The sequence below is a fragment of the Chelonoidis abingdonii genome, chromosome 4 (genome assembly GCF_003597395.2).
Source record: "Chelonoidis abingdonii isolate Lonesome George chromosome 4, CheloAbing_2.0, whole genome shotgun sequence".
NCBI classification, from domain to species: Eukaryota; Metazoa; Chordata; order Testudines; family Testudinidae; genus Chelonoidis; species Chelonoidis abingdonii.
The window spans coordinates 26,290,975-26,308,734 of NC_133772.1; the positions used below are offsets into that span (position 1 = coordinate 26,290,975).

General features: G+C 53.8%; 1 protein-coding gene across 3 annotated transcripts in view; it reads left to right on the top strand.

The window, feature by feature from the left end:
• LOC116836189 (copine-5) overlaps positions 1 to 17,760 on the top strand; it is a 177,957-nt gene that overhangs the window by 31,824 nt on the left and 128,373 nt on the right. For all 3 annotated transcript variants that reach the window (XM_032799648.2, XM_032799650.2, XM_032799649.2), the window contains exons 4-6: positions 15,378 to 15,481; positions 15,949 to 15,988; positions 16,915 to 16,991. In XM_032799648.2, the coding sequence (XP_032655539.1) occupies positions 15,378 to 15,481; positions 15,949 to 15,988; positions 16,915 to 16,991 (221 nt within the window). The remainder of the gene's footprint in view (positions 1 to 15,377; positions 15,482 to 15,948; positions 15,989 to 16,914; positions 16,992 to 17,760) is intronic.

Consider the following 17,760-nt stretch of genomic DNA (forward strand, 5'->3'; position numbering starts at 1 on the left):
AACAGCAGAGCATCAGCCAGCCCTGATCTACTCTGCTGGCTTGGTGCATGCCTCTGCCCTGGTCACAAGGATACCTCTGCTGGGCTGAACCGGGGATCAGAGTGCTGCCGCTGACAGACCCTCCAGCCACCAGTGGTCATTGTCCAGGCTTTGCTGGCAGATGAACCTGGGAGCCGCTTTTCCCGGTGATTAGCTCACTTGCCTCAGTGCGTGGCTGTTTGGAGGCCAGCAGGCCTCTGGCTGGCTTCCCATCTGTGCAGAGCCAGCGATGTGTGCGGCTTGGTCCGTGGGGAAGAGTTGGGTTCAGCTCTGTTTGCTGCACAAGCGGGATGAGTTTGAAGGTCTCAGCCAACTCAGATGAGACTCTTGCTACCCTGGAGCCCCAGGGCAGGAAATGCCTCCTGCCAGCTCTGCCTGGCAAGGAGACTCTCATCTCCCGAGGGTGGACTATGGCAACTCAGTCTTCGGGAGGCTCACAGTGCAGAGCATGGCATGGCCCTGGGCGGGCCACCAGTGCAAACCCAGCACACCAATGCTTCTTGCCTTCGGCTAGACCCCTCCCTGCTGGGACGCCAGCTGAGGCACGCTGGGGAGGATTTTGCTCTCGTCTGCTCCAGTGAAGCAGAAGCCTAGCTCGAGGGATCCAGACTGGGCATTGCAAGGCCTCCTGGACAGCTGGGGAATTGACTTGGTTTCAGTGGCCCGGCGTGGCGGAGGTGGAATCTGGGAGCGGTGTGATTTACACTAGCACGCAGCCCCGTCCACAGGCTGGCTCAGTCCATTCTTGATTGCTTCGTTAGCTGGGAAGTCAGTCAGAAGTGATGAGTTCTTCCTCTTCTCCCTGCTCCGACTCCCTTCTCAGATGTCTGCCAGTCCACACTGGGCCAGACGCACTGCTGGGCAGGTGTCTTGGGAGTGAGGGGCACCCGCAGATTTTGGGGGGAGCCCAGGGCTGGGCTAGCAGGGGCTGCGGGTCGGGACTGAGGGGCACTGGCGGGGCAGCTGTGCACATCACACCTGTCTCTAGCACCTTTTCTCCTTCATTTTCATGAGCAGGAGAATCACATCCCACCCCTGCCCTCAGCTGACAGTAGCTTCTCCCCCCATCTCCTGCCAGCATGGACTGCCCCCCACCCATCAGAGCTGTGGCCCTATGGCAGGGGAGGATTGGACACACTCTGGGTGGGATGACATTAGCAGTGCACCCAGCTCTCCAGAGCCCTGGGGAGATCTGAGCTTCCCACAAACCAGAGAGAAAAGCAGGGCAGGGGCGAGTGCTGGCTGGGCCGTGTGGAAGGGGCAGCCAGGCGTGGGGAGCACTGGAAGTGGGAGGGGGGTTCTGCCAGGAGCATTCAGGGGCTTTGCTTCTCTGGCTCAACCCTGTGACTTGTTTTCATTGTTTTTTTCTGCTGCCTGGTTCAGCGTGAGGGTGAGCTGAGATCCAGCATCCCTTGTGCACTGCCTGTCTCCTGCTTGTGTTATACAGCCCTCCTCAGCAGAACCCCTCCTGACCAGAGCAGATGGACCCTGCCCCAGCCTTTCTGTACGCACCCTCCCACCTGTCTATCCCTTCACCATCCATCCCTCCTCCCATCCAACCATCCATTTCTCCATCGATCCCTTCCTATACACACCCTCCCACCTGTCCGTCCATCCATCCATCACTTCCTGTACGCACTATTCCACCTGTCCATCCATCGATCCATCCATCCAATCATTTCTCCATCCCTCCCTTCCTGTACGCACCCTCCCACCTGTCCATCTCTTCACCATCCATCCATCCATCCCTCCCACCTGTCCATCTCTTCACCATCCATCCATCCATCCCTCCCATCTGTCCATCTCTTCACTTCCTGTATGCACCCTCCCACTTGTCCACCCTTCCTTCCTTCATTCCGTCCATCCATTCATTCCTTCCTGTATGCACCCTCCCACCTGTCCATCCCTTCACCATCCATCCATCCATCCATCCCTGCATCATCCATCCATCCATCCATCCATCATCCATCCATCATCCATCATCCATCCATCCATCCATCCTCCCATCCATGCATCCATCACTTTCTGTATGCACCCTCCCACCTGTCCATCCCTTCACCATCCATCCATCCATCCATCCCTGTATGCACCCTCCCACCTGTCCATCTCTTCACCATCCATCCCTCCAATCCTTCCCTTCCTGTATGCACTCTCCGACCTATCCTCCCACCCATCCATCACTTCCTGTACACACCCTTCAATCCATCCATCTCTTCACCATCCATCCTCCCGCCCATCTATCCCTTCCTGTACCCCTCTCCCACCTGTCCCTCTCTTCACCACCCATCCATCCCCTTTCACACCCTCCCATCCATCCATCTCTTCATCAGCCAGCCATCTCCCCATGCATCCATCTCCGTACATACCCTGTCATGTCTCTCTATCCATCCCACCCCCGCCCTTCTAGCCATCTATCTATTCATTTATATGCCATGCTCCTAACAGTGGTGTTTGGTGTCTTTACAAAGTGATATCAGCCCAGATTTGCACCCTGGTCCAGATCCTCAGCTGGGATTAGGGTGACCAGACAGCAAATGTGAAAAATTGGGATGGGGGTGGGGGATAATAGGAGCCTATATAAGAAGAAGATCCAAAAATTGGGGCTGTCCCTATAAAACTGGGACATCTGGTCACCCTAGCTGGGATGAACTGGCCTAGGTCCATTGACTCCAGCGGAGCTACATGGATTTACAGCAGCTGAGAATCTGGCCTTAGGAATTGTAACTCAGAAAGTAAATACAGCCACACTCACTTTGGTTTGTGATTTCACAAGCTTCCCATCACTGCTGCAATGATCCTTCTGGTTAATTTCTGCCCTGCGATATAGTGTGTAAGAAGTGGAGCTTTAATGAGCGAACAAAAATAATTTTGTGGTTTATAAAAAATGATGAGAGCGAACTCTTGTTAAGTTCATTTTGTGTGCGCTGAGTGCCAGGCTAATGCAAACCAGAGCCCCACATCACGTTAAACTCATCACAATTAGAGCAGGGCAAAAAAGGGAGTTTTTGGTTCGCTGGCAGGTCTGAAAAGTATAAAAACAATTGCTGGGGGTCGAGATAAAATGAAATTGGTGAAAATTTTCAGTGAGCCAGAAAGTCAGAGAGAGAATTATTTGGGGTTAAACAAAATGTTGTGTTTTGAGATTATTTTTAAAGGAAAATGGTAGAAAATTTTGAAATGAAAATTGTTTTGAATCACAAAGTGTAGCCGTTTGGGCTCTTTTGATTTGTTTCAAGTGAAACAATTTGGTGAAATCAACACAAATTTGCAAACTCTTTTAGTTGCCCTGTTTGTGGTGAAAAAGTTTCAGGCAAAAAATTTCCTCCCTCTCCACTCACAATAGAGGGAAGCGCTCCCCACCCCTGCCCCGCCCCATTGGACATCCCGCAGCAATTAACTGGAACCAAGTGAATTCTGGATCAAAGGGGTGGGTCTTGCATCTCGCTGATTGGTGTAGCTGGGAGCCTCCCTGCCCTGTGTCCAGGTCATTGTGCCTTAGAGGTTGTCTATGTGGGGAAATTTACCGACACAGCTTTGCCAGGGTAACACAGAACACTCCGTGTAGACATGCTTATTCTGGAAGAGGAGTGTCCGGGGGAGAGATCTAGCCATGTAATTATAGCCATGTTGGTAAATGTCCTCACTGAGACCAGCCATGATCTGTGGCTGTCCAGCGTCATTGCAAAGCCCAACATGCTGACTACGCAGATTCCAGTAGCACCGTCAGGCCCCATTGCGCTACAGCCTCCCAGTGGGAGGCCCGTCCCCAAGGAGTGGACAGCCTACCTAGCTAAGGCAGACAAAGGCTGGGAGGAGAGAGAAAGTGACTTTCATAGATGCCAAGGCCAAGTGGGACCATGGTGATTATCCAGTTGGACCTCCCTGTGTAGTGCAGGCCAAAGACCTGCCCCCAAACAATCCCTAGAGCCGAGTATTTAGAAATATAGCTCGGCTGGATTTACAAATTGTCCATGACAGAGATTCCACCGTGGTCCTTGGGAGATTGTTCCAGGGGTTAATTACCCTCCCTGTTAAAAAATCATCCCTTATTTCCTGTCTGAATTGTCTAGCTTCAACGTCCAGCCATTGACGCGTGTTAGACCTTTCCCTGCTAGACTGAAGAGCCCATCAAATATTTGTTCCCCTTGTAGGTTCTTACAGGCTGTGATCAAGTCACCCCCTAAGCTTCTCCTTGTCAAGCTAAATAGATTGAGCTACTTGAATCGATCACTCTAAGGCAGGTTTTCTAATCTTTTAATCATTCTTGTGACTCTTCTCTGACCCCTCCCCAATTTATCAACATCCTTCTGGAATTGTGGGCACCGGACCTGAACACGGGATCCCAGCAGTGGTTGCACCAGTGCCAAATACAGAGGGAGAATCACCTTTCTGCTCCTACTCAAGATTCTCCTGTTTATGCGTCCCGGGGTTGCATTAGCCTTTTTGACTACAGGATCACACTGGGGGCTCCTGTTCAGCTGATTGTCCATCCCCACTCACCCCCAAATCTGTTTCAGAGTCTCTGCTTCCCAGGACAGAGTCCCCCATCCTGTAATTATGGCCGACATTCTTTGTTCCTAGATGGATGCATTTACATTTGGCCATAGTAAAGTGCATACGGTTTGCTTGCACCCAGCTTACTAAGCAATCCAGCTCGCTCTGTATCAGTGACGCGTCCTCTTCATCTTGCTTAAGGTCCTGCAGCAGATCAGGGAGCGCCAGGAGTAGAATCCAGGGCTCCTGGGTCACTAGACCAGGCCCTGCCCACTGCACTTCTCAGCACTGGTGGCTTGAGTTGCGACACTTGTAACGTTCTCAGTGGTGTTCGCTGTGGTCAGTCAGGCCTAGAGCACCCCATGCTGGTGGGTAATGGTGTTATCCCTCTTGTACAGCCTGAAGCATAGTGAGGAGCAGTGCCCACGTAACACAGCAGGTCAGGGACATGCCCAGCATTTCCTGTCTGCTTGGGCTGTGCCCTAACCACTACACCTCACTGCCTCCCTTTATCAGGGCTTGAACTCATGACCTTGGCTGTGCAAAGCAGGCACTTGGTCAACACCACCCCTGGTCTCAGGTGAGCTGCTGGCTCACGTCAGTGGTAACCACTAGAGGGTGCTCTGCGTCATTCCAAAAGCAGAACAGACGTCTCTGGAGATTGAGTCAGCTGATAAAGTTCAAATTGGCTGACAAGCGCTTCCAATTCCCTGAAAATGAGCCTTAATTCGATATTGTGTTTGGCGTCTTCAATCAAGAGAGTATAAATATTTCTGATAAATACCGAGGCTGCTTGGCTGATAGCAATGGGAACGCAGTGAAAGAATAAAAGCCGCTATCATGAAATTAGTCATTACCTGGCTGTACTGAGTTCTAGAAGAAGACACTGTGTACAAGCAGCGTGTATTATTTCTCTGATGCAATTCAATGCACGTTATTAGTGGGAAAAGGGACACAAGTATTGGCAAAGCTTAAATAGTGTAAAGAACTGGAGAGTATGTATAACACACTTCCCTCTAGGGGTGGAATCAGCTCTTCTCGGTTGGGTGTCATAAGCCCTACACTGCAAAAAATGAATGGAGATTCTCCTTTAGCCTAAGTAGGAGGGGCCTGTGCTCTTTGGGGAGGGGGAATCTGGGTGCTGTGGCAGTGCTAGGTGGCCGTGGGTTCCGGACAGGAAATCCCTGGTGCTCTCTCTTTGGGTGGCAAGTTGCCACTGATCATTGGGAGAACCATGCTGCGTCTTCCATTGCCCCACCTGGCTGTCGATGTCCGAGGGAGGAAGCCCCTTGTCTGCATTTTCCTCTCACTGAACAGGGGAGTAAACACTTCATTTTCCAGTTTCCGCCCTGTGCAGCTCCACTGGTCAGAGGTGGCTGTTCCCCTCTGGATTTCCAGCCTGTCTTCTTGTCCTCCAAGGCCACTGGGTGGTCACCAGTTCTCTCTTTAGCCTGGATCTGTACATGCCATGCCCAGCCCACTGCCTGCATGAGATGGGAGCAGAGACCTTGAGCAAACAGCTCCTTGCTTTTGCCTGGGTCTCCTCAGCAAGGTGCCAGCAGATGGGCTCAGATGCTCCATTGGTGACCTGGCATTTTGACAATCTCACGGCGCACCTATCTCTTCGTTAGGCACCTAAATACCTTTTCAAACCTGCCCCTCGAGCCCAGGGCTGGGGGGTTGTGTAGAAGGAGCAAGAAATAATAAACAGAGTGCCTAGGAAGGGTTAACAAAGCTGTCTGGGAGAAAGGCTGTTTTTCTGGGAGAAAAGATCTAATTTTTCTTTCCAGTATCATTCAGGCTGGTTTGAGAACTAACGCTGCCATTAATGTTCTTCCAAACCAGCCGTGACTGTGGGGCGCCTCTCCCCATCCATCGGCTTTCGCTGCATTCCGCCTCGCCAGGCACGGAGAGTAGTGATCAGTGCTCACAGCACATGGCTGGACCTGGGGTGGGCGTCTTTTAGCTCAGTCTCCGCCTTGCACTGGAGTCAAGGCCCTTTGCCACAGCTTACCCCTGTGAAGGACGAGCGTACCAGCACTGCGCTGACATTATTACATTACCAGCTCGCCCGCCAAGGAGCAATGAGATCTGACGGCTGGAAGCAGAAGCTAGACACGTTTGACTAGAAATAAGGAGCACATTTTTGATGGTGAGGGTGATTAATGGTTGGATCAACTTATCAATGGCGGGTGGGGGTGGAGTCACCATGTGAGATTTTTAAACTGAAGTCAGGTGTGTCTTTCTCAAAGCTCTGCTCTGGCTCAGCTGCAGGCTCTGAGCTGGATGCGGGAATCCCCAGTGTGATGCAGGAGGTCAGAGGGGCCGGTCACATGATCTGTGAATCCCCCATGTCCTAGGGGAATGATGAGGTGTAACTGATTCCTGCGTGGTACCTGCTGCGAAGTGGTCCAGTAACCAATGCAAAGGACGGGATGTCAGACAGGATCTCACCCCGCAGACTGGGCACAGACCTCCATCCCAAATGGGGACCGTGTCAGCTGAACTTCCAGAGTCACAGCAACACAGCGCCCCCTAGTGTGGATGCAGGTAGACCAGTATAAATGGTTCAGCTCTTCCTGCACAGGAAAGGAAATAAGCAATACCTCAGCCCAGATCCTTTGAGGCACCTAACTTCCAGTGGGATCCTTTGAGGGCCTGGGCTCTTGATACCAGTTACGTTGGCATGAGAGGAATAGCCAGGTGCTGAGGAGGCTCAGCCCCCTGCAGTATCAGACACAGCCCGTTTGTATCTGTCTGTATTGAAGCGATCGTGCTGAGGTTTCCTGTGCAATCCAGCTCCTTGGTGCTGCTGTATGGTGGGCAGCATCCCCAATGAGTCATTAACAGGCTAGCAATTACTTATGCAAATGTGGGGGGAACAGCACCAGCGGGGGAGCTAGCCCTTGCGTTGCAATTGTACAAGGGTACGGAATAATCCATCACAGCAGCTGGATGCTCCCTCTGCAGCGGGTTCAGGCTCCTCGCCCAAATATCCCCCCGTTGCTCCAGTGGGACTTGGATCAGGCCCAGGCAATGCTACCCATGGAGCCCACCCTGTGGCCCTCAGGGAAAAAGAGGCATCAAATAGTAAATAAGTGTTACAGCTCCTACTGACCCTTGAGGGGCTGAGCATTCCCTGAGCTCAGCACTTTACAGAATTGGGCCTTGCTGGAATTCAGCTGTGATCAAACTCTCCCACTTTTGCCTCTGTTGTAAGTTACACTCGAGAGAGCAAATAACATTCAGTACAGACTAGAAGCACTAGTAATGCATTAAAATAGCCCATCGTCCTTAGGAGAAAATCCTATGGCAGTTGGGTTCTCTAGGTCATTTTATAGACCCATAGAGAAGTGATCTGGCTCTTGGGTTTTGGAAAGACCCTATAAAGTTCAGCATCAGGGATGGAATTGGCTACTCACATGTATAAACCCTGGAGAAAGGGTTTCACTTCCTGTTCAGTTCTATAGGACATACCTATAAAGGGATTCCCCCTCCCCCGCTTGGCCAGGTGGTCGGTGTGAGCAGAGACTGGATCATGGCCTCTGAGCACCTACGTGGGAAGAAGATTCCCAAGGCCATGTCGACATGGGGAAATCACTCAGCATGGCTAGTGTGGAGTAACCTGTTCTGGAATAGTTCCCATAGGCTCTTTCTAATGGATTTGCCCTGGTTTAAGCAGAAGTTCTGGGCTCAATGCAGGAGTCGCTGGTGGTGGGGCTCTGGCCTGTGCTGAGCAGGAGCTCAGACTGGATGATCACAGTGGTGCCATCTGGACTTGGGATCTAGGACTGTCTCGGGGCATTGCTCTCCTGGGCTTGTCTCTGCCCCCAGCACAACGTCAGTGGGACTCGCAGCCGGGTGTCTGCTACACGTGCTCGGAGCAGTGGGAACAGCCCGCTCCCACCCCCTTCAGCCTGAACTGTGCACTTGCCCGCAAGAGAGACGCCCCCTTTGCCTGGGAAGGAAGCTGTGGCCCCAGGTGTGGATGGTGATGGAAATGCTGCTGCTGTGATTAGAAACAGGTCATGCCAGTGCTGGCAGCCATGCTCCAGAGATAACGCTGCTGAGCTCATGGGGGGTGGGGAGTTCTGCACCTCACATGGCCCCAGGCTCAATCCCTGGCAGCCCAGCACTGGGGTGGGCTCCATCTGCCTTGGGCAGTGCTGGCCTGGCTACTGTGCCCCTTGGCAATGACACCAAGATATTTTCCTCACACACACCCCTTCTCCCTGTGCCCTGGATCTGTGCTGGAGCAAGAGCCATTAATATTTCTATTGCAGTTACACAGGGATTTGCCTGTTCAGAGCAGTTTCTCCTGGAGGAGTGGGGGGCTGAACTCATGGATGGACTAGTACAGATGGGGAAACTGAGGCACCAAGCAGGTCTGGGGTTCACTCAAGGTCGCACAGCCAGTCAGTGAGGAAGCTGGGAATGGAGCCAAGTCTCTTGACCTGCAGCCTTGTGCTATAACCACTGGACAACGCTGCCTCTGCGGGGTGACCAGACTGGGTGGGCACAGTGCAGTGCAAGGCTCAGAGATGTGCGTACGGCTCCAAGGAAGCCAATGGGAGCTGCAGCTGTATGGCCGGGGCAGGATCGGGCCCTTTGTGCCACAGTCCTTCTGCTTGGGCTGGAAGGAGTCTGCTCGTTCGGTCCCACTCCCCCTCGGCTCACCAGGGTGGCTCTGGCAGGGTCCCAAGGGTCAGCAGCAACCGGAGGGATTCCTGGCAAAGCCGCACCACATCAGCACCAGAACCTTAAAAGCACTTCAGCTGGACCTGGGGCGAGCGCATTAGCGAGGCGCGGGCAGGGCGAGAGGGCAGTAGCCATGTGGTTCCCAGCCAGAGGAGGCTGGGAAGATGGGCTGACTGGAGATTGGGCTTTTAAGATTGGAACACTTGGTTTTCCTGCAAGAAGTTTGCCAAGTGGCTGTGTGCGTGCACACACGCGTGCCCGAGCAGTGCTTGCAGTGCTTGCATGTGCAAGTGGCCTCGCAGGTGGGCCAGACAAAATGTGGCTTTTAATGAAAACGTCCTGATTTCTTTCAAGAATTTTTCACAGAAAATACTCCCCATTTTCCAGCCGAGGCATTAGGAGTCAGATGGGTGGAGCTGGCCCAGAGCCAAGGCTCTCCTCTGCCCACGACGCTACCCACTCCCCAAGCCTCTGTACGCCTAAACAGCCCCTCCCAGGGCTCCCAGGTGGTTCGCCTAGACACCTAGGCAGTGCTCACAGCAGAGGCGGAGCTGTCCCTGGACTGGGCCCTGTCATGCTGAGGCCATGGGCATGGGCGGAAGAGCCCCCCAACTGACTCCCAAGGCACCCAGCGCCACCTTGAGGCCAGAATTCCTGCTGTGTTGAGCCCCTCAGATTCCACTGGAAGTTGCAGGTTCTCGCATCTCTAAAAATCAGATGCTGGCCAGCTGGTGCTCCCACCCCCACGTAGTGCCACCCCCAGGGGCTCCTTGGCAGAGGCTAAATCTCACTCTTCCCTAGATTCAGGCTTGTGCTTCCCTTTACCAGGCCAAGGTGGCCCTGCCTCGTGCTCACGGCTGTGGGGATTCTGGGGCTGTTGGAGGTTCGATCAGGGCACGCTGGGCACCAGGCCCTCAGCTGCAACGTGGGAAAGGCTAGCACAGACTTAGCCACTGAGGCCTGCTCTAGGCTAGAGTATTCGGTCGGCTTGGCTGCATTGCTCAGGGGTGTGTAAGAATTCTTCTATCGCCCAAGCTGCTCTCTCTGGAGCCCCTCTCCTGGAGCTAAGCCCTGTGTCTTCCTGGGAAGTCTCTCATCCGCATTCCAGCCAGGTCCAACCCTCCCTAGCTTAGAAAAGCAAAGGCCGACCCCCTCCCCCAGGCTCATCACCCGGCATCCGCCTCTCCGTCCCCACCGCACGCCCGGAGACCGGATTCGGCTCCAGCAGTCCCAGGCGGCTCGGAGACCCAGTTAGTTCAAACCCTGCAGATCTGGCCTCAATAGCTGAGCCAAGTGACAGCTACGTGCAGGTGACACACTTTGGTGAGAGGAAAGGTAATTTCAGAGCCTTGTCCGAGACAATTGGCTGGCTCGTTAAGGGCCCCTCAGCAGCAGATTGTGCAAGCCGAGCAGAGGTGCTGGGACAGTCAATGGGGAGTTGAAACTGTTCTTCATTTAACAGCGAGTCTGCTGGTCCCTCTCCTTGGAACAATCCTTGGCTCCTCAAAGGCACTTGGGCCCCTAACTCCCATTGACTTCAGTGGAATGTAGGGGCCTTTGAGGATCTGGGCTGGGGAGACTTTCCACTGACTTCCCTGGGGTTTGGCTCAGGCCCCTGGCTAGCCAGTGAGAGCAGCAGCAGGTGCACATGCAGAGGCCGTGGGTTTGAGCTGAGTACTAACCATGGCCCCAGCTCTGACTGGATACACGCTAGCTCAACTGCCAGCTATGGGCTGGCTGCAGGAATGCCTGGCTGCGATCAGACTAAGTGGGCAGAATGACCCCTTGTTGCCTGAGCAGACATGACTCTTAAGTGGGTCACTCATTTTTCTGCATCAGAGGCTACCAGCATCACTGGTCCCTGGGAGCATAATTGTCAGGGGTCACCATCAAACAACTATCAGTTATCCCCAGTGGTACCAGTTATTTCCTATCCTCTGGCCTCACCCATCCCCAGGTAGCTATCATGGAGCCATGGTGGTTCTTGGTCAATGCAGGGACTGACCCCTGCTCACCCCTGCCAGTGAGGCTGACCCGATCCTCAGCAGGGTAAATCGACATTGCTGCATTTTCTGGGACAGGGGCAGGGGGATTTACACTCGGGGAGGGTCTGGACCAGTGTTCCTGCACCAGGGGAGGAGAACCCGGAAGTGAAATTGACTAAAGAAAAAACATGAAACTGATCAGTCCCCTAAGGAGAAAGCAGGGAAACCTTGAAAACAGGAGAAGCTAGATTTACACAGTTCTTTTGCATACTCACGGATGTTTTTAATATCTATCTATCCATCCATCCATGGTATTTCTATTCAGCCTGTCACTGCCAGATCTCAGCACCCCAAGTCCTTTCCCCACTCCCTCCCAACTCACTGGGTGACCCTGGACAAATCACTTTCCCTTTGTGTGCCTCAGTTTCTCCATCAGTAGGGCAGGGTTAGTGATACTGCACCTGCCTGTGCCCCAGGGGGAGGGGGCTGTGAGGGTTCTGATGTGTCGTCCAGGCCCCCGGTGGGTGTAAATGGACACAGCGCTATGGAAGGTGATGGAGCTTTGCCAGTTTATACCAGCTCCGGATCTAGCCCAGCATGTGTATTTTGCTCAGGAATTGGGGTATTTGCATTGTCATCTTGACACCCCCCCTACCCCCGCCCAAGGATTTGCAGATGGAATCACCTTGTTTGAACATCAGGGATGTGCTGGAGCAGCCTTCACCGTGTTCAAATGCCTCACAGGTCTCAGTGCTCCTGCTAGAGGCTGGGGATCAATGTGCTAGCTGGGGGCAGAGCAGGGCACATTACTGCATTGTTAGCCAAGAGCTTTCAGGATATTAAAGAGTGAGCTCCGCAAACAGCCTGTATGTGAGCACTAGGCGGGGTGGGAATCCCATTAACCTTTGCCAGTGCCTGCTGCAGCCCCAAGGGTGCCAGAAAACACTCGAGCAGGCTTGGATATCCCTGCCAGAGGCAGCATCAAACAGGAAACCCAGGGGCCAGCTCTGGCCACTCAACTCATGTGGCTGCTGGGCTGGGGGGAAGCCCCACTGCCCCAACAGAAGACAGCAGGGTCTGGGTGAGAAAGTGTTGAGTTCGGTGCCCAGAGCCTTGGGGTGATTGCTGGCTCTGCTGGGTCAAGGAGAGGTTTACCATCGACTTCATCAGGGCCAGGAATTCACTCTGGGATCCGTTCCTGGCTCTGCTATTGACCTGCTGCGGGACCTTGTGTGACAATGTGGTTCTGGCGGGACCAAACTGAGAGTGCCAATTCAGGACAAATCACTTGAAATAGGGTAGTCACAGCCCCAGGCTGGGGTTTTTCCACCTCTAAGGCAAAGCAAACCCCCCAGACAAAGAGGACTTTGGTCTCACTCCACTGGCTAACCACAAGTCACACAAGCAATTCCCTTAGACACTCCAGTCTCCCAGTATTACCACCAGTCCAACTCATCCTGGGGATGAATGGTTATTAAAACCAACACCCCAAAAAAGAAAAAGGTTCTCTCAATCCCAAAGAATCAAGCCCGAGACCGAGGTCAATATACACATCAGATCTTACCCACAAATCACACTGTTGCCAATCCTTTAAAATCTAGAAGTTTATTTATAAAGGGAATAAGGTAGAGATGAGAGCTAGAATTGGCTAAATGGAATCAATTACATACAGTAATGGCAAAGTTCTTAGTTCAGGCTTGTAGCAGCGATGGAGTAAACTGCAGGTTCAAATCAAGTCCCTAGAGTACATCCCCCACTGGGATGAGTCATTCAGTCCTTTGTTCAGAGCTTCAGTTTGTAGCAAAGTCCCTCCAGAGGTAAGAAGCAGGATTGAAGACAAGATGGAGATGAGGCATCAGCCTTTTATCAGCTTTTCCAGGTGTAAGAACCTCTTTGTCCTGTGGCAGATTGCCAGCACTATTATGATAGGTCTCACACTCTCTCTTCTTGGGGGGGGAGGTTCAGAGCACCATTTCTTGCCCCTAAATTGGAATATTAATTTCCCCACTAGTGTCCTAGAGAAGGGGAGTGGAGAGGGAGGGACCTGGGCCCATTTTCTACTCCAGGTCCCGGCCCTGAGGATAGTGGTGAACCACTTGAACTGACAGTTCCTTCCCCTGGGCTACTTTCATCTCCTGCCCTTCGGCTTGTGGGGAGCTTCCTGCCCTCCCTCTGCACAAGCCAAGTGCCCGTTACGTAGGGTCTAGGACTTCTTCACCCACTGCAGCACTTCTCCAAACTATCCCCTGCTCCAACACCAATCAATCAATCAATCCATCCATCCATCCTTCCTTCCTTCCTTCCTTCCTACTCCTACTCCTACTCCTACTCCCACACTGTCTGATTGAAGCAGGGGGTTTTATCATGTAACTGACTGCAGGTGCTCTAATTGGCATCAGGTGCTCTAGTTAATCTATAGCAAACTTTCTTCCCCTTACAGGGAATAAGGCTCCCTTCTAACCCTCTCCTGTTGCCCTCTGGCCATGCTGCATCACAGTCCTTACTGTGGAAAATTACAGCAAAATGGAGTCTGGTGTCACACGGGCAAGTCCCTGCACACTTTGCTGAGATACAAGGCATATCTGCCTTTTGTCAGTGGGTCAATGGTCCTTAATGGGCCATCAGGCCAGCTAGGCAGAGCTAACACCAACTTGTCTGGGATGTCACCCAGAAGCATAGAATAAGTTTGAAGTACAGACAGGATAGAGCCAGTATTCATAACTTCAACTAAAAATGACACATGCATACAGACAGCATAATCATAACCAGCAACCCATAACCTGGTCTTAGACACCTTATATGACTCCCTTTGCATAAGTTTTGGTGCCACTACAGGACCTTGGTTGCAACCATGTTCTATATGGTCCTAGATTATATCAATAACATCACACCTTGGTCAAGTCATTTCCCCTCTCTGGGTTTCTGCTTCCATTCCCACCCTCCTGCAGTCTTGTCTGTTTGTGCTGCCAGCTGTGCGGGGTGGGGACACTCTCTGGGTGTGCGTATGTACAGCCCCAAACACAATGGGACTCTGGTCCCAGTCGCAGCCGCTAGGTGCAAGAGTAATGCTGCTGCTGCTGCCAAGGGCAGTGAGTCTGCATCCCTGACATCTGTGTGTGCCCCCCCCGAACACATAAGTACTGTGTCCCCAGCGTGCACTCGGGACGCTGCTACATGCACAGGTGGGCCCTGATGCCCAGGGTGCCTGAGAAAAGCCCGAGTTCCTCCTCCTGTTTTCTGAGTAGGGCCAATGTGCTGCTGGCTTCTCCCCACTGGAGAGCGGACCTGAACTCCAGTTTAGATCACATGTGACATGAATGTGAAGCTCTTGAATTCTTACCCCCACTGAGGGGTACCAGTGGAGCTGGGGGTGGGGAAGCCCAGGGCTGAGATGGCAGGGGCTGCAGGTTGGGAGTGAGGGGCACCAGCAAAGCTGTGTGTGTGGGGAGCCTAGGGCAGGTATAGCAGGGGGCTGCGGGTCAGAAGTGAGGGGCATCAGCGTCTCTCACCAGTTCCAGGATCATGCCTCTGGTGTCTTTTTCCCTTTCATTGAAGCTGCTGCTGGCTCTGGCTCTGGATTCTGTCTGGAATGGCTCTTGGTGCAGACCCCAGTCTCGCAGCCTTTAGTACTAGCTGCATGCATGCACGGCCCCCATGCCTGTTCTGGGCTTTGTCTCGCCCTGAGAAGCTATGAATTTGCAGCTAGTGGGAGAGGTGTGCGAGTCCACCCAACTATTCTGTGCTCAGGGAGATACATGACGTATAATTATCAGCTGCTTAATTGATGTGCCTTGGGGCTTAATCACAGAGGGTCCTGAACTCTCCCCACGTGGGCTCTGTGCCAGGGCAGCTGCCTGCGCCAGCACCATTGTGGCATGATCCAGAAATTAGCAGGTGGAGACACCAATAGGTGCCTGCCCCCTCGATGAGTCTTTCTTCCCCCTGTCTCTGTTCCTCCCTCCTTGTCTGCTAGCGCGCTGGGTTCTCCCCTCTCCTGGCTGGGAAAGGTCAGAGGGGTGGGCAGCTGCCAGCTCTCAATCTTAGGCTTAGTCTAACTGTGCCCATTGAAGCCCAGAACTGGGGTCCCTGACTCTGCTCCCCAGGTGCTGCTGGGCCCCGAGGACGCCACCCCAGCTAACTAGCGTCTCTCTTGCCCTGCAGTTTGGCAGGACCGAGGTCATCGACAACACCCTGAACCCCGACTTCGTGCGCAAGTTCATCCTCGACTACTTCTTTGAAGAGAAACAGAGCCTGCGCTTCGACCTGTGAGTGCCAGGGCCGGCCCTGCAGACCTGTGGGGATGGGAGGCTCTGAGGGGAAAATGGCAAATGCTGCATCTCAGGGAAGACCCTACAATAACAACCCCACATGGGCACAGCGAGAGACTCTGGCTGGGGCTTTCCTCAGGTGCTCAAATCCCATCCACATTCAGTGAGAGCCAGCCTGCCTGTGTGACAGCTCAGTGGTGCGCTGGCCTGGTGCATGGGGGGGAACATCCCTGTGCGTATCACGCTCAGATCTCCCAGCCCAGGACACTGGAAAGCGACTCCCCAGCCTAGCCCACAGCCTGGGTGCTCCTGTGGAATGTGGGAGACCCTGGTTTAAGGCCCTGCCTCCAAGCAGGAGGTCGTGTGCTGCCCCAGGAGCTGCCTGGTGGTGATGGGGAGTGCCAGGCCCTACCGGAGCGGGGGCTATGGCCATGCGTCATGTGGTTTTTCCTCCCTCCCCGCAGGTACGACGTGGATTCCAAAAGCCCCGACCTCTCGAAGCATGTGAGTAAGAGCATGTTCCCTGCCCCCTTGCCCCACCGAGAGCTGCTCTCATCCCTTCTGCCCTGCTCCTGTCCAGCCTAGTGCCCCACCGGGGACCCAGGCTGCCGAGGGTGAGAAGCTGGTTCCAGAGGGACGCACCCAATGGCTCCCCAGGCCATGCTCCCTGGGGCGTGGGCACCAGGATTTTGCTGAACAGGTGCCTAGAGCCTGAGGGTAGAGATGGCTCTCCGTGGGGGGCAGATGAGCTGTCCTGTGTAAATAGCTAGGCCATGCCAGGCTGCATTGCCAGCTTCCCAGGGCACTTCCCACTTGCAGCAAGGATTGTCCTATGTGCCCGTGTCATTGCATGGGGACAGGGCCCTCAGACATGCCCACGGTGTGGCTGCAGCCTGTCATGCTAGCAGGGGCCAGCAGGGGAGCCGGGAGTCCATGGATCTGCATTTGGCCCTATCTCATTTGTACGTTTACACTGAGACTCCAGACTGCCAGTAGGATTCAAAAGGCCCATTACTAGTAGCATTAATGGGAAATCCCAGTCACAGAGCTTCGTGACACAGGCTCCCTAGTAGTGGGGCAGGAGGTACTATGAGCATCCTGGGGGGTGGGACTTCCTCTGTTCCCTCTTGCACTTCCTGCTGTCTCCATGGAAACCCAAGGTGATTCCCCCTCCCACTGCAGATAAATCACTATTTGCATTGCAAAATTTCGCCATACAAAGAGCCAGTTTCCCAGGCGCCGAATGCACAAACATTTTCCCATCTATCCCAGGCTGGAATTCTCCCCGGAACACCTCCTTTTGGTGCAAAGGTGCCTTTGCCCCGTGAGGACCCAATGGTTTGCGCCTGCTCCATCAGGGCTGATGTGTTAAGGGGTCTGGGCGGAGAATCCGGATTCTTGATGCTCATCATGGTCCTTTGCCCCGCCAGGATTTCCTGGGCCAGGCGTTCTGCACACTGGGGGAGATCGTCGGCTCAGCAGGAAGCCGCCTGGAGAAGCCGCTGACGTGAGTGCTGGGAGCATGCAGGGCAAAGGATGCGTGCGTGTGGGGCCAGCAGGGCAGGGGCAGGTGGCTTGGACCTTCATGGTGCTCCGTGCTGCTAGTGAGGGGTTTGAGCTCCATGGGTTAATAAGGAAGGCAGCTCAGTGGAATCACTCCTGATTTACATGGGGGAGAGCAATGTTGGGACCATGCCCAGTGGGTTGCTCCTGGTTTACATGGGTGAGTGCGAGGGGAATCGGGCTAGTGGGTTACTTCTAGATTACATGGGGGTGAGTGCAAGGGTCATCGGGACAGTGGGTTACTTCAGGTTTACACAGGAGTGATTGTGAGCGGAATCGGGCCAGTGGGGTTACTCCTGGTTTATAGGGGGGTGAGTGAGAGGGGAATCAGCCAGTGGAGTTACTCCTGGTTTATAAGGGGGTGAGTGCGAGGGGAATCAACCCAGTGGAGTTACTCCTGGTTTACAGGGGGGTGAGTGCGAGGGGAATCAGCCAAGTGGAGTTACTCCTGTTTACAGTGGAGTGAGTGCGAGGGGAATCAGGACAGTGGGTTACTCCTGGTTTACAGGGGGGTGAGTGCAAGGGGAATCAGGCCAGGGGGGTTACTCCTGGTTTACATGGTGGTGAGTGTGAGGGGAATCGGGCCAGTGGGCTACTCCTGGTTTACACGGGGGTGAGCGCAAGGGGAATCGGGCCAGTGGGCTACTCGGGTTACACCTGGTGGCTGAGGTGGGGACCAGGTGCTGTGTTTGTCTGTACCGTGTAGAGTCAGG